This window comes from Oreochromis aureus, linkage group 8, assembly GCF_013358895.1.
Source record: "Oreochromis aureus strain Israel breed Guangdong linkage group 8, ZZ_aureus, whole genome shotgun sequence".
Classification (NCBI taxonomy): domain Eukaryota; kingdom Metazoa; phylum Chordata; class Actinopteri; order Cichliformes; family Cichlidae; genus Oreochromis; species Oreochromis aureus.
Genome location: NC_052949.1, coordinates 13,541,050 through 13,567,532, shown reverse-complemented (window position 1 = coordinate 13,567,532; position 26,483 = coordinate 13,541,050). Strand labels below are relative to the sequence as shown.

Genomic DNA, 26,483 nt, shown 5'->3' with positions numbered 1-26,483 from the left:
TGATTAAGTAATGAGAATGCCTGCCACAATAAGGAAACTACCAAACATACTTTTCCCCCCCACTTTTTGCTGGTTAACTTTTGCCTCGCTTTATGAAAGCAAAAGGCAAGAAAGCAGACGTGGAAAACTTGTACGTCTGATTTACATTTTTACGATTCTGTGCTGTGTGTTTGCTGCTCCATTTCTGCTTACCAATCTACCAGATTTACAGGTTTGAGTTAAACACACTGTGAGCTTTGAAGCAGGGAGAAGAATGTCTTAATTTTGTGACATTTGCCTACTTTTTTTTTTTTTTTTTTAATTGAGCATCATTTTAATTGCAGGCAAAGGAGTAACTGGGGCCCTGGCCAGTGTTTTGCCCCGCAGATGGGCAGCAGTGTTTGTGAACACCAGTGCGGCAGTTGGCAGGGATTGAGGAGGAGGTGGCGGGGTGTGTGTCTATGTATGTGTGTGTGTGGTGGTGGTGGGGGAGGGATGGGCAGATTGCAATGGCACATGCTCCAATTCAAATTATCCCTGGACCCATGCAGCAGTGGAGGACCTGCTGGGGCCCAGGGTGGCATTCATTATAACCAGACACAGGCAGGTTTTGGTCAGCGCCTCCATCGTGACGCGAGTCCCGAAAGCATCAAATCTGAACTCTTTGCGGTTTTACGACTGCACCTAAAAGGAAATGTGCATATTTATTTGCGCACGTTTTGCCACAAATTATCATTAAGGAGATGCAAGCAAATGTCAAGGACTGGATGGGGAGGAAGATGGTGAGCGATCTGCAGGTCAACAGAAAACATCAAGGTCATGGAGGTAATGAGGAGAGCGTGTCTGATGAAGATGCAGCATAATGGCAAAAATGACAAGACGCGTGTTAAATGAATGCAAATCAAATTACACATCAAATGTGGCTCTTCTCCCCCACCACCACCACCACCTCCTTGGTTAAAGTCTTTTTAAAGCCTTCTTGTACAGTACTGTATGTGTTCATAATCTGATGGGAAGTTACCAATTATCTCTCCCTAATTACATCCGTATTACTGCTTGAAAAATGAGCTTTCTGGCATTTCTAATGCTGCTAAAGAGTTGGTGAATGAGAGAGGCGAGCGCAAATCTTAAAAAAAAAAAAAAAAAACTGAAAATTTAATGATCTACATTATTGCTTACAACTATTGCTCTTCCTTGGGCTTGGTGAAGTTAATTAACAGATTAGGAGGGGGGGTAGTGTGTAATATCCCTTGCGGCGCTGGGTAGTATTGGCCAATGCAAGAAATGTGTAATATTTATATATGTATATTTAGAATAATTTAAAAAAAAAAAAAAGTCTGGATTTATGTGTTTGTGTTGAAATGAGCCACATCAGAGCGCATCAACTGGAAGTTTTAAATGCCCACGAGGTGCTGGCGTTAATGGGGCTGTTACGACATCAAAATGTCACGTAGCAAGCCGTGGCTAATCCACACACGCACACAAAACAAAACAAAAAAAACATGGAAGTGTAAAAATGTTCCTCTTGGCTCATCGCTGGACGTGTTGATGGTGAGGTGGTAGTGGTGAGAGGGGAGGAAAAAAAAAGTGAAATTGACAATATCATTGTAGGAGCGCACTAAAGGGGCGACGGTCCGCTCCACTACACTGAAGTAGGGATGTCTACAGTGGAAGAAGAAGAAGGGGGAGGGTACCACTTTGTCACAGGCTGCTATGTAGATTAACCTTTCAATTAGTTGTTATCAGGTCCTCTCCATGTCTCGGCGCAAGCTTTTCAGCCTTCGTTTCAGGACATCAAATCCCACGAAATCGCTCGGATATGTCGCTTCGCATTTTATCCTTCGACGTTTTCCCCGATAATGAAGAGGACTATCCGAGGGGGGGAAAAACTTGAAGAGGTAAAACTACCAGCAAATATTTACGGTAGCCTGTGCCCTCTCTCTCTCTCCCTCTCTCCCTCACACTCTCCCTCTCTCGCTCCCTCTTTCTTTTCTTTTTTTCCCTCTTTCCTACTAGTTATATGTTCATCCTTGCATGAAACTTGGCGTTAATTTGTTGTGCCTTCTCGCCCACGGCGGCGTCTGATTAGAGATCGGTTTTGTGCAGCCTATAACATCTTAACAGTGGTGGTGGTGAGTGTGTAAGGGGGGGTGGAGAGAGAAAAATACTGCGAAAAATCAAAAAGGAGGCTTGTGTATCATTTCCAAAATATATATATATAGCTTACATGAGAAATGTGAGGTGAAGCTGAGAAATGGGGAGCACTACTTGAAGCGAAAGAACTAGCGATACATAATTGAGAAGCGGTGATGAAGGAGCCACTCTCCCGGCAGCCGTGTTAACTTGTATTCCCTACTGAACATCTTTACTCCCCCCCCCCTCACATCCCTCTCTCCCGCCTCCAGGGCTCACTATTTGTCCTCATTGGAGATATTTGATAGTTAATGGTGATAAAGAGGTCATGCCATCGTTGCACGGCGCAACACGGGACGTTAATATAATTTTGCTGGCGGATGTGGAGCGAGCGCAAAACCTACTTTCTTTTTAAACATAACGCGTAGCGGAATATATATTTATCTTCCCCCCTCTCAATTTAATAGTTTGAATGTTAAATATCGGGAGAATTACGGCTCCTCTCGGGGAAATTATGAAAAAGGGGAGGAAGATAAAGAGAGAAGGAGGCAGGGACGGAGGAGGGGGGGAGAAGGCGATAGCATGCATTTATGCCTGCAGGAGTCTTGCATATGCTACCTGGAATTATTTAAAAATAAATAAATAAATAAATAAAGATATGTGTGCCACTTTAAATCAGTAGCGAGGGCCTTTGCAGGTTTTATGCAAACAAATGATAGATTTAACAAACAGCCAATTAAAGTCTAAAACGATCCAAATCACTTTCAAGTGTAACCAACTGTTTCAAGGGGGGAATCGGAGTAAAGGTGGGCCGATGTTAAACGCTTTGTAAATGAGGTTAAATATTCATCTCATTTAATTACAACTTAACTATTTAATGCCTGATATAGTGTATTTATAACTTAATAATAACCCTTCGCCACGTATGGAGCCGCAAGTTCAGATGTAACGCGTGCTGGAGGTGAATGATATCAATTCATCACTGTAGGCACCTTAAGAGGCGGGTCAATTGAGTGAAGTGACAGATCATACAGCCAGTGCCGTGCCTCTTAGAGTGAGCTCATACATAAAGATTGACATGTGCTTTATCAAACCAGAAATCGGATCTTGTCTTTACAGCCAATATTGAAGTTGCTAGGGAGGGCACATTAGTGTAGGTAAGCTTTAATGAGACTCCATTGGATTGTAATCAGCGTCATGTCGGATTCATGTAAACTACAACATTGTAACAAAATGGCGACTGTTTAGGTGACATCAGTAATGCTGGCAACGCTGTCATTTATCTGCTCAACTCGGCGGAGCGCAAACTCTTCGGTGTGTTAACGTAGTTTTTTTTTTCTTACCGCCGCTTTCTTCCGTCGTCAAACGGCTCGGTGGCGACTGCGGACGTGCCCCGAAGCGCCTGTCAGCAGCTGTCAGGAAGTGAGCATTGATTATTACGTGTGTCATTAAAGCTCGCGCTGATCAGTTTCGTCGCCGCGGACGGACGTCGAGCTGTCAAAAAAAGTCTCGTGCGGACAACTAACGGTTAAACTTTTACGTATGATTTCCTCTTTTTTTCCTGTAATGTGTGTGTTTTTAGCCAGTTTGTGTGTGATATTTACGTGCAGCAGAATAAATGTTAACTCCTAAGGTTGCCTCTGTTTTTTTCCAAACGCGAAAGGGACTCTGAAACCGAAAATGTGTTTCTTTCGAGGTGACTGTGTACACTTTCCCAGAAGTCGGTAGAAGTTTCTAGCTGCCTGTCATAGTGTGAAAACTTACTACTCTTAGAAGAAGGAAAAAAAAGAGTCCCTTTTGAAATGGACATCTGGTTTGGTGTGTGGATTATAGTGTCAGACTATGGATTAAGTCACTCTGATTTCTTTAGCAGCCATGACAGTGCCTGCATCTGTTTTTATCCATCTGTTTCTCATGTTTTAGCACATCTTAAAAAGTCCTGCATTCCTCTGGCTTAGTTTTCATACCCGATGTGCCATCAGATAGTTTACAGAATGTGAATAAGGAGAAATAAAAGGTGATCTGACAATTTGTTGTTTTTCCTTTTTTCTGTTTTTCTTTTAGATTTAATCTGGAATTTTAATAAACTCAGCTCCTGGTCAGCTGGTGACTACCATTGTGGAATTTACTAGTGCCAACTTTTGTTGAAGTTCAATGTGAGATACCCGGGATTGAGAAGAAATAGTGAGCGGATGCGGTTGTGGAACATAACTTCTTGATCTTACTAAGGATGTGGATGTACCCAGTTTTCAGCAGCAGAAAGGGGGAATCTTTATGGATCTCATTTTTGTGAGGCTAATTGTTCAACCATGGTAAAACTTGCAAACCCTCTTTACACGGAGTGGATTCTTGAAGCAATACAGAAAATCAAAAGGCAAAAGCAGAGGCCCTCGGAGGAGAGAATTTGCCATGCGGTGGCAACGTCACATGGACTGGACAAGAAGACCGTCCTTGAGCAGTTGGAATTAAGTGTTCACGATGGCTCTATCCTCAAGGTTACAAATAAAGGAAGCGCCTCCTACAAGGACCCAGGACATCCCGGAAGAGTTGGATCAATCTTGCCTGCAAATGCACCTGTGCCATCAAAGGAATCTATATGGAATTCGAGCGATCTGCGCCATATTGATTGGAATAAAATGCTTAGGAGGGCCATCGAAGGCCTGGATGATACCCATGGCTCCTCGCTAAAGAACATCGAGAGGTATCTGAGGAACCAGGATGACCTCTCAGACATTGTTGATAACCCCGCCTTCCGGCAGAGGTTGCGGCTGGCTGCAAAGCGAGCAGTTAACAACGGCAGGTTGTCAAAAAATGGTCCGAGGTATAAGCTCAGCCATGGGAGCGTAGAGGGAAGGAGCTCCAGGTGTCCGAGTGCTTCCACCTTGGTCCTGTCATCTGTGACACTCCTCCCCCACGAGCGAGACCAGGTACACACACCTCGGCCTCTGCATTGTTACTCCTTCCTTCAGTCATGTTGATTCATGTGTCATCCTGAGCTTTTCTTTACCTAATGCTGCTGTTAACCCAAAAGGAGACATTCCTAAAAGTAAAAACATATTCCTGCTGTTGTTGATGTCTCATTGTTTTTGATCTTCTTGTCAAGCTCTGACATGTGCCACAGCTTTTTTTTTTTTTTTTTTTTTGGTTCTTCAGCAGGTTTATTTGAAACCTTCAGCAGTTGGGAAGGTTGAAAGTTCAGGCCACCACTTAAGAGTAGGACTTTTATGATTGGGGTCTTAATCTTTGGGACTTAAAGCTGGGCAGGTCTGAAACAACGCCATCTAGAGTGCATCCCTTTGGGATTGTGTTGCTGTTGGTCTCCATAATAAGAGAGGTTGAATAATCAGAAAGTCATGCTGACTGTGTGGTAGGCAGTCTGCTGTAGGCTTCCCACAGGTTATGTAACTCTAGCCTAATGACCTTAAAGGATGTGGCTGGCGTTCTTGTGAGTTGGTGAACAAAATTGTGATAGATTATTGGTAATTTGCACGTGAATGAGCATGTGTTGAGAAAGTAAGACGAAATATTCTCCCGACTGCATGCAGCTGTTATGAACTTGGTGCAAACTGAGATGCCCCAGAGAGGAAATAACACCATATAAACAAACTTTCGACATCCACAGGGTGGTTTATAGTTTGCAGAGATTGTGTCTTTGTTACTGGTGTTTAACAATAACACACGCTGCTGACAAATGTCTGCAAGATGACAGCACTTTTGTTCTTGCTTTGCAATTTTAAGACACTGTCAAAGAGTGGGAAGAGTGCTTGATGGAAAATGGTTTTCACTGTGTGACCTAAAGTGCAGTGTGTAGTCATCTAGTTAGTGTGTTGTCAAGGCTTTTTGCATATCATGTGTTGAGGCTTATCAAGATGAAATGCGGTCTAGTTTATGCACAAGTTATGCAGCTGAAGTAGCAAGCAGCATCAGGCTATAGAGATGTCACCCTGCTCTTCACCAGTTTCACAGTGAATAATCAGGAAGCGACACCTTGATACTGCAGCCACAACTGTGACTGTGTCTGTGGTGAGGCCAAAAGTGAAACTGAGAAGTGTTTAGAGACACAGTGTCCTGCAGTGGTTCTCATAGCTGAGGAAGGCCTGCTGTTTTCCATTTGGAACATTTCAACCTATTGCTCGCGGCCTGATGACATCACCTCACCGGGTCCAGGTTTGCTGTTCACTTCAAAGGATGAGACAGCTCTGCCTGCTCAGTAGTTGAGTGTGTGTGCTGAGAATAAGAGATACTTTGAGGTAAAAAAGAGCAGTCTTGGTTTAGAGTTTATTAGATTCTGAAGAGACTCTGGCAGGAACAAAGGCAAGGAATGAGAGTTTTTTTCCTGCTGTGTTATGCAACCACTTGAGCTTGCTCTCTCTCTCTTTCTCTCTACCAGCACTGTTCTAATAGGACCCCACCCCCTCACTCAGGACAGCCTGCTCTTTTGAAGCAGCATAATTTCCTGTAATGTACTTAATTTAGAATCCCCAAGTAAATCATCAGCATCTCTTCAGCTGCGTTTCTTTATTTTCTTTTGTGCATTTTTCTCTTGTACAGATTGCAAATTGCTATTGGTTTTTAATCACCAGACACAAGAATATTCCTACTGGAAATTAATCCAGCTTCTGGATCAGCCTTCATAGCTGAGTCAGTGGAGACTGTGTTATGGAGCCTTATTAAGACTTATTATTTTAAACAACTTCACATCACTGTGCTCGGAGCATTTCATCAGCGGCGTACACAGGTTGCACATTAGCACTGTCATTATCAGTCTTTATCACTTTAGCGGAAATCATATTTATAGTTGTTTGTTAACCTATAATGGAAGTGTCACACAGTGCACTTCATGTACCTAAACAACAAGGCATAACCCAAAGTATTCCTAACACCAAGGCTCTGTTCTCAAATCCTATTGTCTGCATCTGTTACCAGTGATAATGCAGACTCCGTTGTGATCAAGGACGACTGCTAATGTGTTTCCCCTTTTGTCTGCTTGAAGCAAGTCTCAATTCAACTTTGATGAAGCCTTAGCTGGCAGATTTTGCACAGTCGAGTTAACAAAACACAGGGCTTTAAAAGCAACAACATTTTGGAAATGACAGAAAATTAAGCAAAACGTCCACAACCAGTTCTAAAAATTCAGTTTTTTACTTTACAGTTTTTTATTTTTTCACTGATCAGAAATCTCACATCCAGAAATATTCATTATAACATTTTGTTATTATAGGGGACCGATTATGGTAATTTCAGCTCCTAATTTTAACTCTTGGACTGTACTGGAGTAGCTTTGTGTTGTTTATGTGTTGCTATCTATCCTTTACCCCCTTAAAGCCAGCTTTTTTATGATTGGCTGCCCCTCAGAAACAGAAGGTTTGAACAGCAAATAAGGACTATCCACCCTCTGTGACTCTGCTCCTGATTGTTTGCTAATCTTATTGTTATTTTGTCCCCTTTACATTCAGAAATCATTGAGATCATTATGTGCATTTGGACTGTGAAGGCAATATTGTTTGCCCTTCTTGAACTTGCTGCCTTTTGTCTGGGCGAGATGTGTTTTATTTTGAGTTATCATCACATATATCAAAAATCACCAGTTACCTCCGAGCCACAGTGTTAAATCATACAGGTGTAGCCTCATCACAAAGCTCATCACATAGATTTTTTTGTGGTTTTATGTCCATAATCACAGCTGTGTGAGCAGCAGTCTGCTTCTAATGCCAGCCCGCTTTCAAATATTGACCTGGCAGGTTGGAAAATAGAGTAATCATTGATGTGGCAGTAAACTGCTTCCCCTCGCCGTAGCAAGTAATTGATACAGCCAGGAACAATGACCAGATTGCCATTGCATCCTTGCTTCACTTTCCCTCTGGGGTTCATTTGGAGTGGAGTGACGGGTTGAAGGGATGCTGCTGTTTTTGTGTTTTGTTGACGAATGGAAAAGGAAAAACAACACCTCCCCCGATTCAAATGAGGGTCAGAGGGAGGTCAGTGCCAGCAGAAATTTGAAAGATGCAAATTGGGTTATGGTCAGGATGATGATCTGCGTCATAGAAACCAGGAACTAATTATGGCCATCCCTAGAGGGCCCTCCAAGGCTCCAGTCAATTGGTGAGGCCTTAGTGTGTAAACTGATGATGAGGTGGGTTATTTACGGTCACACCCTGCGAGTGTTATTTTCCGTTAAGAACTTCCTCTCGAGCTGAGAAGGAAACCGCAGTTTGTTTGTTGCTTCTGTAAGAGGCTTTTATGTATGATCTCACATTTAAAGGGAGACTTATGAAAGCCATACTGCAGCCATCTCAGTTAAGTCTGGTCTTGATTTCAGCCTAAGATTCATTAGACTTTGACTGGCTGCTATATGAAGTAATGACACAAAGTCTTCCCAGCTCTCGCGCTCTCTCTGAAGTCGGCCTCTCTTCATTCTGAGTGATCAATGGGGAAATCCTCTTAAACCTTGAGCTCATATTTTACTTCTTCTGAACTTAACCGTAAGCCCTTAAATGAGCGTTTGTTCTGAGACTTGCAACATTTACTGTGGATCATGGCAGTAACAATGAGAGCATGTTTTATTATTGAGGTAATTTGATTACATGCTGGTTAATCCTTTCAGACTGGAGTGCAAGCTTTAAGAATTGGATTAAGCCCTTAAACTATGATTACTAAGATCACTTACCCATTCAGATGTAATGGATAAAGGAGGTGGATCTCAGATGCAGCATATCTCTGAGGATAAGATTCATTTATTATTCATTTCTAGTCTGTGAGAACTCAACTCTTTTATTTTTTTCCCATTCTCTGAGCTGCTTCTTCCAGCTGATATTTTCATGGCTGTTTCATTAAATCCGCACTTTTCATGTTAACCAGTGATACATGACTAGTGATCTCAAAATCTGGATCAAAGATTTCAGCGCTGCACACAGAGTCTGTCAGTCTGTCCCTTAAACAGTTTGTCTCTGTTTGTGTTCCCACACCAGCTCCGGGTCGACCCCATCCCAATATGCAGTTTCTGTCTCGGAACGAAAGAGTCAAATCGGGACAAGCGGCCAGAGGAGCTACTGTCCTGTGCAGACTGTGGGAGCAGTGGTAAGTCGCCTTGTGTAACGCTTCACTTTACTGGATGTTCCCACGAGCCATAACATAGTGTAAACAAGACTAAACTGCTGGCATGTTAGCTCAGAAGCAACAGTGTCAGTGTATATGTGGATATAGGTCAGAAATGTGGTTAAAATCACTGCATTGGTGTATAACATGATGTCATATTTATGCTATATGTATGAAATGTTGTGTTTGAAATGTTGAGCAAACTAAGCTAGATTTCTATCATCAGTCAAACGTTTTGCACATTTAATGGTGTTAAAATCCACAGTTTTGTATGTGCCTGTGTTTTGGTGTCACGGCTCAGTAGTTCTCGATGTTTTCAAAAGCATGTTCTTGCATTATTTTGGCATATTATCAGTATCCCAACAAAAACATAAACATCTTCTTTTCAGTAACGCTCTTTTGTGATACATTAACTTGTTTATTTCTCAAGTATAATAAATCCTACTTGACCTAAATTTACCATTTAAAGGCAGCGGTGTCAGTTTCGGCTGCAGAATAGTGCAGAATTAACACTGTCTGTCTGTGTGTGTGAGTAATTCTCTTTCTTTCTTGTCAACACTGAATACACAGCCAATCCTATTTGAATAAACTTTATTACCTGGGTGTTTGCGCTCACAGTGAGCTTTTACATTGTGGCAGGTTGATTGACCCATAGCGTGCGAGCAGGTTCTGGCCGTGGAGGAAGGCCAATTAAAATGTGTAAAGCAAGTTAACACATTGTACAAGATCAATAAAAAAAGACACACACACACACACACACACACACACACACACACACACACACACACCGTGTACTCAGCTTTAAAGGGCTAACCCTCCTACCATGTTGTACCTGATACACAGAACAACTGTTGAGCAGTCAAAACCTAATGGGTAGAAGTCACGCTCCAGGAGTGTGACTATATAGACATAAATAGATTATTTGGGGGGGCATTAAGCAGACACATTGCATGATATAAACTAATTACATCAGCAGTATTAAAGAAATACCAACAAATTTCTGTCATCTCACAGTGTTCAGTATATATTCAAGTCATCCAACCTTGGCGGTAGCAGTTTTCTGCATCGGTTAGGCAGATTTCATATTCTTTCACCATATTTTTCTCTTCCCTTTAAGGGATTTATTGGAAGAACAATCTGCAAATTGAGTGGCTGGAGGGATCCAAATTACTTGCAAGCCTCAGAAGGGCAGATGCTCCAAGTGACCATTAGAATCTGAAATCACCCAAGTCATTTTCGCTCACTTCAAATTATTTTATAGAGCCACTCCAGTTATAGCAGATCAAAGATCAACCCTTTCCCCGCTGCAGATTGTTGGCATTTCCTTTAGTGTTCTTTTGTTCCAGACAAAACTGCTAACCCCCCATAAAATTACCTCTGCCTAGGAGTCATTTATGTTTGAACAATTATTTTAAATGCCGTAAGGAATTGTTCTCCTGGTGACATTTTTATAGCTCAAATTTGACTAAGTAGCGTCGAGGTGGTTTTCATTAACCACTCGTAGTGTACACAAATTGTGCTCTCACTGTAAAACAGCTGTTTTACAACCATGAGAGGGAGCCGGGTGAGAGAAGAGGCAAGCTTTTACATGACTTTCATGGATCAGCTTCCATTAGAATGAGTGCTGCTACTGTTTCTGCCTCATTAAGATCAAATTATCTGTAATTAGTGGCTCAGATGTTTGATCATACTGTTTTTAGACACAACTTGTGGCAGGGGGAAAAGTGTTGTGGACATACAAGCACAGGCCCAGCATTGTTTTTTAGTGATGTAATATGTTAATGTTTAACCTGACTGTGTTGACAAATGAAAAACCTTGTCTCTGGCTCGGTGACAGCGCCAGCGGTGGTAAAATGTCCTGTGCTAATATGCATTTTTTATTGCTCCTAAAGGGCATCCATCATGTCTGAAGTTTTCCCCTGAATTAACCTCAAATGTGAAGAGATTACGGTGGCAGTGTATTGAATGCAAAACCTGCAGCTCCTGTCGAATACAGGGGAAAAACGCTGTGAGTATTACACATGCATCTTAACACACACCATTTTCAGTGTTGTTGGCTTGAAGGTAGATCCCATTTTGTGCATCCCTGAGGATTTGTTGAGATTTGTAAAGCCTCTCTTGTGCACAATTGGGCTTATTTTTCAAAAAAAAGAAAGACTTTAAATGACGGGGGTGTTACATGTATGCAACTGGGACATCCTTTACACATGCCTGCTGTTCCCTTTCAGGATGAGATGCTGTTCTGCGATTCATGTGATCGGGGCTTTCACATGGAATGCTGCGATCCGCCGCTTTCAAGAATGCCAAAAGGTGAGGTGTTTATACTGTCTGGCTTCTCTGTTTTCCCCCCTCTGCTGTCAATTCAAAGCCTTTTCTTCACAGACGGCCGTTTGGGGCTGTCACTCAGCACACAGAGAAGCAGCGGTGGCTTATTAGGAGCTTTGCATGCATATCAAATTATTCCAGCTTCCCTGGGGAGATTTGCTATCTCTGGATTACAGTACTGACCCTACATTGAGGCTTGTAATGATGGTGCACGTACTGTAGTAGGATATTTGGCAGGCAATTCATACGAGTCACATAGCTGAGCTCAACAAGCTGACGCAAAGTCTATTTTTCCAAACGGAGAACTGACCCAATGTTTTTCTTATGGATTTTCGCTTTGTGCTGAGTAATTGATTGTCATTGTGAGCTGGTGGGAATCTCGCCAGCTCTTCCTATTAAAGGAAATGTTTCAAATGAATGTACTGTATGTCCTCTGAATTGATGAACCCACCCAAACGGTACTCTCTCTGTTTGGACACCCTCCAGGAACCTGGATCTGCCAAGTCTGCAGGCCAAAGGAGAACGGGAAGAAACTGCTGCACAAGAAAGCCGATCAGATCAAACGTCGATATGCAAAGCCAATCGGAAGGCCCAGAAATAAGCTCAAACAAAGAATGTAAGTGGTCTGTAATCTAACTAACAGCAGTTACGCTGTACTCGAGGTTAATTGTTTGGTGTAATAACAGTACATCTGCTGGTAAGATCTCAATACATGGCAACATTTCTGTAGAGAAGTCAAATTGCCGTTTTTATAGTAAACGATCCATGGTCCATTGCAAACATGCATGAATTACAGTTTATAGCTTGACTCTGGTTTAAGTTCCAGACCTGATTAACTATAAATTTAAACATAAGCTATAATACATTTAGCCTCCACAGAGAATAAGAACACCCAAAAATGAAATACAGATAACTTCTATGCATTACATAGAATTAATATTGGTAAATTAACGTGTAAACAGCACTTAAGTGTTGTTATTGGATAAAGGAGATCCGTAGACTTTATATATAGTCTTTATAAAAGATGGACGTTGCTACCAAGTCTTGTTTTTCTAATAGCCAGCGGGAGGAGACTCATCTACTCAAAAATGACCTTTCTGGACCCTTGTTCTGTGACCTCTGGAACCACTTTCCTAATGAATTTGTGGTTTCTGTCTAAGTATTAGTATCTAGTAAGTTATTTTTGTAAATTATACTCGTGATTAGTGTCAAAAAGGAGAACAAACCTGGGTATGCATTAAGGGAGGGCTACCTTAGAACTGATGGCTCACTTCCCCTATGAGCGTCTGCTTACAATGATGGGTGACATCAATGTGGCTACTTCCATCTTTTTAAACAGTATATAGCTGGACGGTGTGTTTGCTCTGGGCTGTAGCAAGCCTCCTAAAACTACAGAAGGTTTAGTATTAAAATGTGTAAAATCACATTTTCACTCTCTTATGTATTCAGGCAAGATGTATTTTATATCTTGATTTGAAAACATATCTTAATATAAAAATGTTAAAAAAAATGAATGTAAGATGATTTGTGCAGCCCCTCTATCATTACAATATTTATATTTAAATGCTATTTTCAGTCAGTAGCAGTGCTAATAATAGTTTGAATGCCCTTTATTGATGCCACGTGGGGACATTTCTGCTCTATGTTACAGCAGCAACAGTAACAGTTAAATTATATAGACGGTTATACAGGTTATAATTATATAGACAGACATTTTTATGTGTGAAAATGAATAGATGTCCACAACTTAAATCATGCTGTGAGCATTTTATTCATCCCTTGCCTGGGAATATGAGCTCCTGATGTCAGGTTACAGGAAACAAAAATTATTGTGTCTAACTAAGAACCTCACAGATAACTCTGAACAGGAAATATGAAGCAAGACTTTAGGCTTTGTATAAATATTACTGTTAACAACATTACATTTCTGAGAATGATTTGAGCTTCAAAACTTTAATGACATAATTACACGTCTGAGTTGATGTTTTTGGTTACATTCATGTGTCAGCAGTGAGATCTACATTTACTTTGTTGTTCTTGTCCCGGCAGGTCTGTAACCAGTGGTGACGGCTCCATGGTAGCACTGGGAGGAAGGGGGTCACCTGGTAGGGGTCAAAAGATTACCGTCTGTTCCACACCTTCATCTGGTCATGCTGCATCTGTGAAGGACGCCCGAGACAGATTTGCTGTTGCAGACCCTTGTTGTGCGGTCGACGCCACCCAATTCACCACTTCCACTCCCACCACCACTCCCCTCCTCACGCCCACCTCCACCCCAGCTACACTCACTGTTAACAAGAAAACCAAAGGGCTTATCGATGGGCTTTCCAAATTCTTTACTCCTTCCCCCGTGGGCCGTCGCACGCGAGCTGTAGCCATAGAGTCGCCCGCCAAACAGTTAAGCTCTAGAGAAAAGGGTCCGCCCAAACTGTCCAAGCCACCAGAGCCGTTTGCCTTTGCTGCTGATGCCTCTCAAAAGATAACCCCCTCATCCTCTGCACTTCCTCCTGCTTCCACATTGCCCGGACTTAGCCCCCCCTCGCAGGTGTCCAGCAGCTCCACTTCTGCTAACTCTCCCCAGAGCTCTTCCAGCCAGTCTAGTGTTCCTTCCCTGAGTAGTCTCTGCAATAGCAGCCAACTTAAGGGACTTTTTGACGGACTCTCTCACATTTTTACTACTCAGGGACAGTCACGGAAAAAGCGACTACCTTCCTACGCGCCACCTAAGCGCATGCCCCATAAGCAGGACTCCCCCCATACGTCCAAAACGGGGCCCCAGCGCCTTGGAAAGAGCGAGTTTAATAAAAATAGGTTACACTCCACAACTGCTGGGCCGGGCCGACCCAGAGGACACCCGTTTAAGATGGTCAGTCATTTCAAACGTAACCCTTTCTTTAAAAAGCGCAGGACACTAGGCAGGCTGAGGTATAAAGGGAGCCCTCAGAAGGGAGCCCTCTCACCAGGAAAGGGAGACTTGACTGACGGAAGAATTAAGCCTGAGAATAATCATGGTAAGCAAGGCTCGAAATTCCAACCAAGACCTGCGTCTCCACACCTCTAAGCTTCTTCTTTATTTTTTTACTTTCATTTTTTAAAAGCTTGACACTCGCAGTTATTTTTTTCCAGACTAGAGCTTATCTTTTCTTTGAGAAGGCACCCTCAGCACTCTAACAGACTACTAATCTTCTTCCTAATTTAAATTCTTTTAGTTTATTAACACAGTTTCGTTGCGTTTTGACTTGACTGCGGAGTATACGTGGCTTCCATCCTCTCGCCCGTTGGCTTTTGTCATAGTGCATGGCCCACTAACTCCCTCATGTTGCTCCTTGCTCTGTCTTCGACCCTCTGCAGTAGTGCGCCCATTGTGATCACTACCTAGTAGAGACTGTAGTCCCATCGCCCTCTTCCTCATCCCACCCTCACTCTTGAAATCACTGTCTCCTCTCAACCTCACTTCCAGCGGTCATTACGAACCAGTGATTCACCCACCCAAGCTGACTCAGAGCTGACACGATGATTATGGCCTAAGTGCAGTAACCCTTACATTTCACTGTCTTCAGGAGTGAAGTCACAGCTTAAAAAAAAAAAAAGACATGTAGGGGGAAAAAACCAAACGGATGTATGTTTCAAGAAGTTCTAAACAATATCCCGCACAAACACTCGTTACTCCTCCAGCATATTTCCATAAATATGTTAATGATGCATCACTTCCACTTGTAATGGGTTTTTGTTTTGGTGGTTAAGTCATGGTGTTGATGTCTTTCATAAAATTACTGCCTGCTTTCCAGCATCAGTTGCTTTTCATGTCGACACTCGCTCCCTTCACTGCATCTGCTTCTTAATTCATGGGAAACTGTCTTGGTGGATGACTAAGCACATGAAAGCGGTTACGCAATTAGAGTGATTTAGTTTCACTTCATTACATTAGGGATTTTCATATAAACATGCAAAGATGATACATTATGAAATTCCTCTGAGACACAGCCTCAAACAGGCTCAGCAGCAGTGCTCACAGTATAAGCACATTTGCATAGAATGCATTTATGAGATTATTCCACGGTCGCTTCAAACGGGGCGCTGTTGATGTGCCGCCTGATGTGTTGATGTCGTGCTATTGTTCCTCTAACAGGCCACAACGGGGAGCTGCACGTGAAGCAGGAGACCCAGGCAGACTTTGCGGCCATGTCCAGAGACCACGTCACAGAGGAGGACATCGAGACCTTCACACGAGTCCAGGAACTCGCTGCTCAGGTAGGAAAACGCTATAAAAGGTCAGGATTTTTTGCTCATTTTACGTGCTTGCAAGAAAACTGAAAGGAGAACCAAAGCGGGATTATATACACAAAGAAGGTCTTTCAGTGATAATATGTCATGTCAGTTTTATTCAGCTCTCTTGAGTATATTGTAATATGAAAGGAGCCAACTTCTAATCCAATTGTGTTCATTGCCTAATTAGTAAACTCTTGCCAATAAAAAAGCTAAATACAAGCCAAGAATACATGAAACAATAACCCATGTAAAAGAAAATCTTCTTTCTGACTTTTTTATGTAATTTTGCACTTCTTGGAGTTGAATATTTGTCAGCATTTTTAGACTAACACTTCCGACACACAAGCCTAGAGACGCCCCGGAAAAGTGTATTTCCCGACCGGTTTGGGAGTTATTAATTAAGGTCGCTGGCAGTGTCCATATGAAATCGGTTGCAAAGAGGGTGCTGCACCAAAGGCTTCTTGCATGTTTTGGTTGCTAGCAGGTTGCCCATAGTTTGCATGGAAGAAAGGGACTTTCCGAGCTGTAAGGAAACTTGTGCAATGCTAACTGGAGAATGTTCACCCTAAAAACTGCACCTTTTGAAATGTGTTGGTTGCAACAGTAAAACACCACTGTCCGGTCTGTAGGCCCGTGCGGCGGGGCATAACTGAGCAGGCTAACAAAACATTCGTATAGGTTAAATTCTCCGCCTTCTTCAGACTGTTTATCTTTGACTGAGGGTGTTTGTCTTTCCACAGAACATTTTGTTTTTCTTAGACCCTGAAGCATGACTCTGGAGTTTCACTCTTAATTTAAACAGATAGATATACTATACGTCTGGAATGCATGGGCCTTAATAAACAAAAATGCTTATTTCAATCATTAGCCTAATACTTACGAATTCAAGAGGTCCTAAATTTGGTTAAAAAGATCAAGGGCTCAAATATAACTTAGTTTGTTTATAGACTCAGAAACCCATATAGACGTCAGAGAATATGCATATGAGTAAAAATAGTCATTTGAAAAAAGAAACGGAAACCACTGGCTCAGTCGGTAACTGGGGTGTCAGCATGGTAAAGATTATCGTATTTGTGCGACTGATTTTGGGCAGATGCATCTTTCATTTCTCACGAGAACCATGAACCACAATCTCGTCTCGACAGAGTTCGTGACAAGAGGAACTGTAATGCTGAATTATCTGGGTCACTATATTTATCAGTGTGTCTTTGTTAAATCTTTTTACAGAGAACTGGATCTCGTTCATCACTGATGAACACAGACTCCGTTCGATGCCCCGCTGTCATTGAATTTGGGAAGTATGAGATCCAGACCTGGTACTCATCACCTTACCCACCTGAATATTCAAGGTAAGTAGTATTTTTTTGCACCAGATAATGCCAAATTCTTTTGTTGCTGGTGCCGAGTTTATTTCACTGTCCTATTATAAAGCCTCTCATGCTGAAGTACAAACCTCAGCTCTCGTTTTTGTCTTCACCAGATTACAAAAGCTTTATATATGCGAGTTCTGTCTGAAGTACATGAGAAGCAAAAACATCCTCCAGAGACACACAAAGAAGTGTGGCTGGTTCCACCCGCCAGCCAATGAAATCTACAGAAAGGACAACCTCTCCGTATTTGAGGTCAGCTTCCCTTTACAGCAATAAAGCAATAACTGTATGCTGCATGAGATCCCACTGAATGGGCTCTGGGAGGGTGGGGGAATGGGAACTGTTTGAACAGTGTCCTCTTGCTCTTTTTATTCCGTGTTTAGGTTGATGGAAATGTCAGCAAACTATTCTGCCAAAACCTCTGCCTGTTAGCCAAGCTTTTCCTGGATCACAAGACCTTGTATTATGATGTGGAGCCTTTCCTCTTCTACATACTTACAAAGAATGATGAGAAAGGCTGTCATCTTGTGGGCTATTTCTCCAAGGTAAGAATTACAGAGTGATTTTATGGGAAATGAAGGAATACCGCACATCATTTGTGAATGCTGATACTGAGACCTCACGGTAGTTTGTCCATTTAGTGATGTGGATTTAACTTCCTCACAGTGGTTCAAATGTGGGGGGATTTTCTGCTTTCTCAGTTCTAGATTACCGTAAATTGATCATCTTGGGATATCTAATGTTATAAAAAAACGAATGTCAGTCGCAGCCGTAATTCTCACACGGCGATACTTTTTAGTGAAAGATCTCGGTTTGTGTATATGATGTGCATGTGCATGTGCACAGCTTTAGACAAGGACAATGGCAGGTGCAGTAAATTGCCAGCTTCAGCAGAGCTCTGACATACTTGATCTGTTTCTCCTTCCCCCAGGAAAAGCTTTGCCAGCAGAAGTACAATGTCTCCTGCATAATGATCATGCCTCAGTACCAAAGGCAAGGATTTGGAAGGTTCCTTATTGATTTCAGTAAGTTCCTTAATGCCTTTTTAGACCACCACACTTGGTTTTTATTATTGGTCTTTACAAACAGTTTCAGATTAAAGGCAGAGTTTTGTAGCTTATGGCAAGGTGCTGTTATTTTGTTAAGGCTTTTCAAGGGGGTCTAATCAAGAGCATTCATGTACAGTGCTTAGGCAATCACAGAAGATTAGGAGTGGGAAACATAACATTCTGGCTGCAGTATTAATTTGATGGCCAGTAGTTTTCACCTAAGCATTGCCTGAAGAGCCCCCCCCACACACACAGACACACACACACCAAATTCTCTCTCCTTGACTTCTGATGAGGCATGGATGCCGTTTTTTTGTTTTAAGTCTAGTAAATGCAACACATACAATATTTAAAGCCCACAGTCCACTTATGAAAACAGTTGCTGCCTTGAGTGGATTTTTGTGTTTAGGCAGGCATTTTTTTGTCATTATAGGCATTTTATTATTTTTCGAGGGTTGTCTCCGTGCCGACTGGTGGAAGACAAGGAAAAAAAAGGAGTGAGTGCAGGGGCGGGCAGGCGGTAATGGAGCATTTGATTTCCTGTTCACTTTGGGAACCATTGAGACACAGAGATGCGAGAGGATCTGTGATATTGAGAGTGTGCTGATAACAAAGACAGGGATTAAGGGAGATTGAACACAGCTGAGTTCTGAGCTCTTTGAAGGCTTTATTGGAAAATGTAGCTTTGGAGCTGGAAGTTGTTTAGATTAAGATTTTCTGTTATATTGGATTGTATTAGAGGAACACTTTGTCTCAGGTAGCTCTCACAGCAGAGCATTAGTGTGTGTAAAGCGTTCTCTTTCAAATCATAATTCACAGGTCTCAGAGTAGCGCTTTTGTTTTGCTTTATTAATGATAATATACTTGTGAAATGGCACAAAATGAAAAATTACTTTTTCAATTAACTTATTGGAATATTCATCTCTAAGTGTATTTATCACAAGCTGCTGTTCTTAGCTTTAGTAATGAATATTGTCATGATTACTGGAATATTATGTGTTCCCTGTTTTGTGATTAGATTAGCTTGTTTGGTTCTCAGTAGTGGGTGCACATTAAAAGGCATTAATTAATTTCATGCCGCTCATAATGGATGACCCTTGACAGGGCTGCTATAAAACTAATTACACACAGATCCATATTAGTATTTTTTTCCTTGTGTGTTATCTCTCCTAAGTGCAGTCTCCTGTGAGCAATGACATCCAGCTGCTTCTCTGTTTCGCTCTGTCGCTTTGTTTCCTCTTTACTCCCCTCTTTCAACCTCCTTTGTTGCCCTTGCTGGCATGTGTCATACCTTCTGACGGAGGTTGAAGGAGTGGAAAGCTTCTCTGCCTTTTACACTATTTGAAGGTGAATCCCAACTAGGGTTTGGCGTCACATCTTTACATGAATACAGAGGGAAGGGGGGAGGCGCAGGGATTGGATTACAATCCGAAATAACCCAGCCGCCGCCTGCAGCTCGACTAAAGCATTTTGTTTTTGTTTGAATCGTGTCTTTTTAGGTTACCTTCTCACCAGGCAAGAAGGACAAGCTGGATCCCCAGAGAAGCCGCTGTCAGATCTGGGTCGCTTATCCTACCTGGCATATTGGAAAAGTGTCATACTGGAGCACCTTTATAAGCACCCAGATAAACACATCAGTGTTAAAGGAATAAGCAGGGCCACTGGGATGTGTCCACATGACATCGCCGCTACTCTCCAGCAGCTCGGCATGATTGACAGACAGGATGGCAGGTCAGTTTCAGAGCCACAGTCTCCTTCAGCTTGTGCTGCCGCTGCTGCTTCTGCTGTCTGACTTATCCAGGCCAGCGGGTATTTTTAACAGCATATCCATTAATGCCGCCGAATATTGACAGAAGTAAGTCAGGTTAAGCACCCCCAAGGACACGGAGCACCTGCTGTCCCAATGAGCGCTACTTTAACGCTAGTATTTAACCACACTTCACCCTCTGTTACCTTTTGTTGTGGATGTAGAGTAATGTGCTTTCCTCTTCACGAAATAGGATCGTGCTGATCAGAAGGGAACGACTGATTCAGCGACACATGGAGAAGCTCAGGGCGAACCCACGTCAGATCGAGGTGGATCCAGACGCCCTGCGCTGGACACCTTCCACCACTCTGAACGCTGTCCTGTCTGAGGAGGAGAGGGAAGCAGAGATGGATGTAGGTTCCTTTGTTCAAGAAACGCTAGTTATTTGTTTCTGCTTGCCTGCAATGCTGTTAGTAAATGTTTGTTTGATTAGCTTGGGAGTTCAAATAGAGGCCATTAATGGGAAAGGCATTCTCACTGTCAGCAGGCATCTAATGTTGTGCAAAATTGCCCTAAATCAGTTCACTGCATAATTGATAGTACTGAATATTCCATGAAATGCAATCTTTCCACGGTCGCTTAACAGGAACGTTTCCTTCATGACGGGCAGACATCCAATCATGACGCTGCTCTTATTATCAGGAGAAACCTGCAGTGATTCATTTGTCATGATGTTAATTCCAATCTCTTGCTTTCCCATTAGCATCGTTGCTCAGATGTTGGATCCGTGCGTGCGCCTTTCCCAGAGATAATGCGTCTTGTCTGTTTAATTACCAGGCTGAGCGGCTGAAGGAGCAGGCCAGTTGCTGGGAGAAGGAGGAGAGAGAGGGCTACATGATGACTCACAGTAGTAGGCAACCTCTCACGAAGGTCCACTGCAAGGTTCCCTACAGGACCTACGAACGAAGGCCCGCACCGCCCTGGACCAGGCGCATCCAGCTGACTGAGGAAGTGAGCGACGAGGAAGCTGACGACGATGACGACGACTCCGATGGCTCGCCACCCATCTTGACAAAAGCCCATGCAATGCTTGCAGCCAAGAGAAAGGTGACTGTCAGTGTTTGTGTGCGCCACTGTGGAGTTTGCTTCTAGGACAAAGTGGGATTGAGTGTATGTCTAGATGTTTTCCTTCATTAAAGAGCATGTTGTGGTTGAGATGGAAAGGTTTGATAAATATTCATGAATTCAGTGTAGGGTTCAGTGGCTTCCTCCTGTCATCTCGAGCCTCCCTGTGTGCCTGCAGCTGTAGATAATAGATTGTGTTTTCACTGCTGGTGTCGAGACTGTGCAGGCTAAACCTTGTACTATTGTCAGTGGTCATGGTTAATTTACTGCCCTCCTCTGTGCTCCTCACATCTGTTCCGTCTATATGGCACTGCCCCCTTGTGCTGGAGATAATATTACAACTGGCTGCATGATGTCAGGGGAGACCTTTTCAACTAAAACAGTATGGAAACCAGAAAAGAATGACAGTGGTTGATGGGGTTTATTTAGTGCATTAGTTACAGTATTCAATTCGCATTTTTCTTATGAAAGATTTTGGAGGGAAGAGCGGTTACAGTCTGAGGTAGTCGGTGGGAAACAACTGGAGAATGTAAAATATAGACTGTGGTTTCTGCTTACTCTGCCTTTCTCATTTGTGGGTTTCCACACCAGCCTGCATTGCTCAAACATTTAGTCTTGCGCTGTGGTTTTAACATTTTGCATTTAGCACAGAATCCTGTATGGGTTTAAAAGCTGTACCATCATGGAGGTCATCCACATACTGCCCCACTTTCCAGCATTAACAAAAACCAATCTGCTGTGATTGAGGTTTGTTTTCATTGGTTCTTCTCATATTTCAGAGAACCCTGGTTCTGAAGAAGAGAGGGCGTAAAAGAAAGCGAATAAACAGCAGCGTAACGACAGAAACCATCTCAGAGACGACAGAGGTGCTGAACGAGCCATTCGACAACTCGGAGGATGAGCGTCCCATGCCCCTTCTGGAGCGCACTTTTAGAGTCGGTGAATTGGATGAAGAAGATGAGGAGGAGGCACATAAGGACAAGACACCAGCTGCACCGATAAAACGACGAAGAGGTCGCCCAAGGCTGGAGAAAAATGTGCAAAAAGACAATCTTGAACACTGGAATGAAGGTACTTGAGCTGTGATTGCTGTTTTTAAAAAAAACAACTAAACTTTATATTTCTTATGTTATTTCTCTCCGCTTCTTTTTTTCTTGAATGTCATTGCAAACCAGTAAAGTGTTTCATTGTTTTTGATCTGTAGGAGCTGATCTTCTCTCTAAGAGACCCAGCAAACCCCGTCCAGTGAAACGGAAGAAAGGCTGGCCCAAAGGAGTGAAACGTGGACCTCCTAAATGGAAGCTAAAGAACGAAAGAAAGATGGGCTTTAAGCTGAACCTCTACACACCCCCTGAAACTCCAATGGAGGCCGAGCAGCACCACATTCATACTGAGGAAGCAAAGGATGGGCCGCACCAGGATGTCGTCCATGTCAATGAGGGCAGCAAGGCAGGCAGAGGCTCGGCAAGTCCCGATATAATGCTGGACAGGTTCCCCTCTGAGCCCCCAAGTCCTGCTGACCATGGCTCCCACAAGTCGAGCTCTCCAGAAGCATCACCGGTAGCCTCTCTGGTATGCTCCCCAGCTGCCTCTCCGGGCGCCGTGTCCCCAAGGCATGTTGATGCAGCTGATTCACCAGAACCACCTGAAGATGACCAGCAGGAGGTCCAACATGAGCAGAAATCCCCAGCCAAAGATGTAGTGCACAGCACAGAGGGTGCTGTATCGCTAGAGAATGACAATGAGGAAGATGAGGAGGAGGGCGAGCACAGAGCCCAAATAGAGGATCAGGATGCAGATGATGAAGATGACCGCCACAGCAAGACAGCAGAGCCAGAGAATAATGCAGAAAACCTGGAAGAGAGTTCGAAAGACTTACCCAAATGCACGCCAACTTTTTTAGATCCAAAAGAAGACAATGACTCTGAGTTGAGTCAGCAGGTTTCTACAGTACTCTGTAGTGAAGCGGAACCAGCTACTGCTACAGAAAGCATCCAGGATAGTGCGCCGGCAGAACCATCAGAAGCAACACCGGCACCTGAAGCAGCAGCAGTCACTTCAAAAGCAGCTGTAGACTCTGATAATCCTGCAGACTCTGAGTCAGAGGAAGAGAGTATGCATAGTCCTTGTCCAGAACACCACCTGCCTCTTCCGCCTGCAGAGAGGCCAATACTCAATCCCATGCTGAGGGAGGATCCCCCAGTCTGCACAGAGATTGACTCAGAGACAGCCCAAGCTGTTCAGTCCCTGACGCAGGAGACCGAGCGGGAGAATGTTTTCCAGGACTGCGTGGAGAGCCAGGAGCCCTGCAGGAACCTGCAAACGTATGCCCATGTGAGCCAGAGCCCCCAGATCACCTCGCTGGACGACTGTCCCCAGTCAGATCACAGCAGCCCCCTTTCCTCTGCGCACTCCCATCCCAGCCAATCAGTACGCTCAGTTAACAGCCCAGCTGTCTCCATCCTGGACAGTGGCTACACGCAGATCAGCCCTGACCACAGTGCCATCTCAGTGCCGTCGCTCCATAATATGGAGACAAGTCCCATGATGGATGTACCGTCGGTGTCGGATCACTCGCAGCAGGTGGTGGACAGTGGCTTCAGCGATCTGGGCAGCATTGAGAGTACCACAGAGAACTACGAGAACCCCAGCAGCTACGACTCCACCATGGGCCAGAACAGCTGCTCATACGGCAGCATCCCCCCTAGCGGCCTGCCCCAGAGCAGCTGCGCCGTGAGCCAACAAATGGCTGCCGTTAACCCCGGCAGCTGCGGGATGATCCAGCAGAACAGCCTGAGCTCGCCGCCGCACTGCAACGTCAAGTCACCGCAGGGCTGCGTCGTGGTTGAGAGGCCTCCGAGCAACAGCCAGCACAACCAGCACAGTCAACACAGCCAGCGCAGCCAACACAATCAACACACCTCCCACAGCAGGCACGGCCCACACAATCAGCACACCCAACACAATCAGCACGGTCCACACAATCAGCTTACCCAGCACACTCAACACAATCCCCACAACCAGCATAGCCACCACCACAATCATCACCTGCAGCACAATCAGCTCAGCCAGCACAATCCGCATGCTCAACATAGCCTTCACAATCAGCACGGTCAGCACAGCCAGCAGCAGTCTATGACTCAGTGCGCCATACCCACCAATTTCGCCACCACCATGCAGCTGGCAGACATCCCTGAATCTGGCAACCCAAACTTCGCCCTCTATGAGAGGATCAACCACCAGGGGGAGTATGGCAGCGGGCACTATTCTCAGTCCTCTGGCCTTAGTCTCGCCAAATTGCAGCAATTCACCAACACATTCATAGAGCACCCTCACTCGCTGCCTTTCAACCACTCGGCCTCACACCCCATCACATCATACGCCAACACCCCCTCATTATCATCGCAGCACTCTAGCCTGGTATCGTTGTCCCAGACGCCACATCGAGTCCCCAACCCACAGGTGCAGGCCACCATGACCCCGTCCCCGAATCTCAGCTCACCGCCACCCATGATGCTGCAGCGCAACATGGGCATCCCGTCCTCGCAACGGATCCAGCCTCAGATGGCCTCCAAAAATCACATCTCTGCACGCTCCAAGTCGGCCTCGCTGTCGCACCACCAGCAGCAGATGTACCCCCGGCCGCCACAGGCTGTCGCCATGCAGGCGCCATCCAGGACGCTGGCCGCCATGCCACGCATGAACATGAGCATGAACATCATGCCGGCACCAGCCTACAACGTCAACTCCATGAACATGCCCTCCCTCAACGCCATGAACGGCTACAGCATGAGCCAGCCCATGATGAACAGTGGCTACCATGGCAACCATGCCTATATGAACCAGTCACCCCAGTACTCTATGCAGATGGGCATGATGGGAACACAGCCATACCCCCAGCAGCCCATGCAGGCTCCACCACATGGCAACATGGTGTACACTCCAGCTGGGCACCATGGCTACATGGACACAGGCATATCCAAGCAGTCCCTGAAAGGGCCTTTCATCAGGCGGTAACTGTCCGCAGGACTGAGCTGCTTCTCCTCGTGTGCATTTTGCTGTTAAAAGATGCACTGATTTGGCCTTGTTTCCCTTTTTTCTTTATTTCTTTTTTGTGTGTGTGTATGTCTTCATTTTTCCTTTTTTGTTTTCTTGTTGTTGTTATTGTTAATGACTTATTAAAAAAACCAGCAGAAGCAGCAGCACTTGGAAAGAATGCAAAAAATTTCATCAGTGAGTAAACTTTGAAGCTAATGTTTGAAAAGTATTTTTTGTTCCTCCAGATGGGAAGCCTTACATCATTACGATGAAAATCTATTTAATTAGTGTTAGTGTCTCTGATGTGTCTTTAGACCAGGCGGGTTCAGAGCTCACAGGTAGAGATTTCATCAGTGGTCTTGTGTAGCAGCCTCAAATGAAGCCATTTAACGTGCCTGCTACAGGTGGAGATAGTGGCTGTTTGAACCTGTTCAGTGTACCTGTCTAACAGTGCTGACAGTTAGTTTGTACTATACTCATGCCTTTGTATATTTAAATTATTGTACTTATTTTGTAAAGTGACAACTAGCATGCTTCAGTCTCTGTTAGTGACAGTGCATTGAGTAGTACTGTACAAGTGTTGTGCTTAATAGCAAGCCATTTTAAAAATATCTGGCCTTTACTAGGTTTCCCTCTACGGGGAGAAAGATGAAAAACTATATTTTGTTAATTCTAATAATGTAAAAAAAAAAATGTAAACTTAGTCTTGTTTTCTGTTTGGTTTGAGAGGTTTTATTGCTATGTATGTATAATTCTGAAGTCTTTTTGTAACAGATCTCCTTGAGGCAGCTTTCTGTTTAATAAAGCAGACTGATTTCTGTCAAAGTAACAAAGCATATCTCAGTGTTTTTACCCTGAAAAATTCTAAAACATTTCGAAATGTCCAGAAGTGTGGCAGAATTTAAAAAAAAAAAAGAACTAAATGATTATAATGATGAATAACAATAAAGAAAATATAAATTTAGTCCAAAGTTGATATTTTACATAATGCCTTTAAAGCTACGTTTTCATTCCATCTGTAGATTTGTTTTCTATCTTTATAAAATGTTGGATTTATATTTTACCGAAGTGTAGAAGAATAGATCCTGTGAATAGACCAAACTAAGCTAATGGATTGCATGTAAAACGCAACTTGTACTTGTGTTTTTGTTTATATTGCTCTTTTGTAATCTTTCTACCTGTACAGAGTTGCTGGTAAGAACGGGGGGAAATACCTGGCTATGTGCACACAAATCGGACAGAATGACATTCTTGTATTTATGACTTTTCTCCTTTTTGTCAGTCACTTAAAATGCTGTACATTTTAGCATAAGAATAAATTATGATTGACCATGTACTTCACTGTTCCGCTTT

At 43.6% G+C, this 26,483-nt stretch overlaps 1 protein-coding gene across 6 annotated transcripts; it reads left to right on the top strand.

The window, feature by feature from the left end:
* Positions 1-1,593: 1,593 nt before the first annotated feature.
* Positions 1,594-26,466, top strand: kat6b (K(lysine) acetyltransferase 6B). 6 transcript variants are annotated; one of them, XM_031749130.2, is made up of 17 exons: positions 1,594-1,877; positions 4,177-5,039; positions 9,081-9,189; positions 11,100-11,215; positions 11,436-11,517; positions 12,019-12,148; positions 13,582-14,543; positions 15,662-15,783; positions 17,029-17,150; positions 17,282-17,423; positions 17,555-17,716; positions 18,103-18,196; positions 19,720-19,951; positions 20,221-20,380; positions 20,805-21,074; positions 21,872-22,163; positions 22,297-26,466. In XM_031749130.2, exons 2-17 carry the CDS (start codon positions 4,422-4,424, stop codon positions 25,107-25,109), a joined length of 6,426 nt encoding a protein of 2,141 aa, XP_031604990.1. In that variant the 5' UTR covers positions 1,594-1,877; positions 4,177-4,421; the 3' UTR covers positions 25,110-26,466. The 6 variants fall into 6 exon arrangements, with proteins under 6 accessions (XP_031604990.1, XP_039472150.1, XP_031604991.1 ...); XM_039616216.1 differs by having other exon boundaries at positions 1,596-1,877; positions 13,582-13,637; XM_031749131.2 differs by lacking the exon at positions 1,594-1,877 and adding an exon at positions 3,271-3,426.
* The last annotated feature ends 17 nt before the right edge of the window (positions 26,467-26,483 follow it).

Bases quoted from the DNA above. Each gene is read 5' to 3' on its own strand.
- kat6b (XM_031749130.2), top strand. From the start codon at position 4,422: ATGGTAAAACTTGCAAACCCTCTTTACACGGAGTGGATTCTTGAAGCA. The intron at 11,518-12,018 runs GTGAGGTGTTTA...GACACCCTCCAG, and splicing joins GCTTTCAAGAATGCCAAAAG to GAACCTGGATCTGCCAAGTC. The intron at 20,381-20,804 runs GTAGGTTCCTTT...TTTAATTACCAG, and splicing joins AGAGGGAAGCAGAGATGGAT to GCTGAGCGGCTGAAGGAGCA.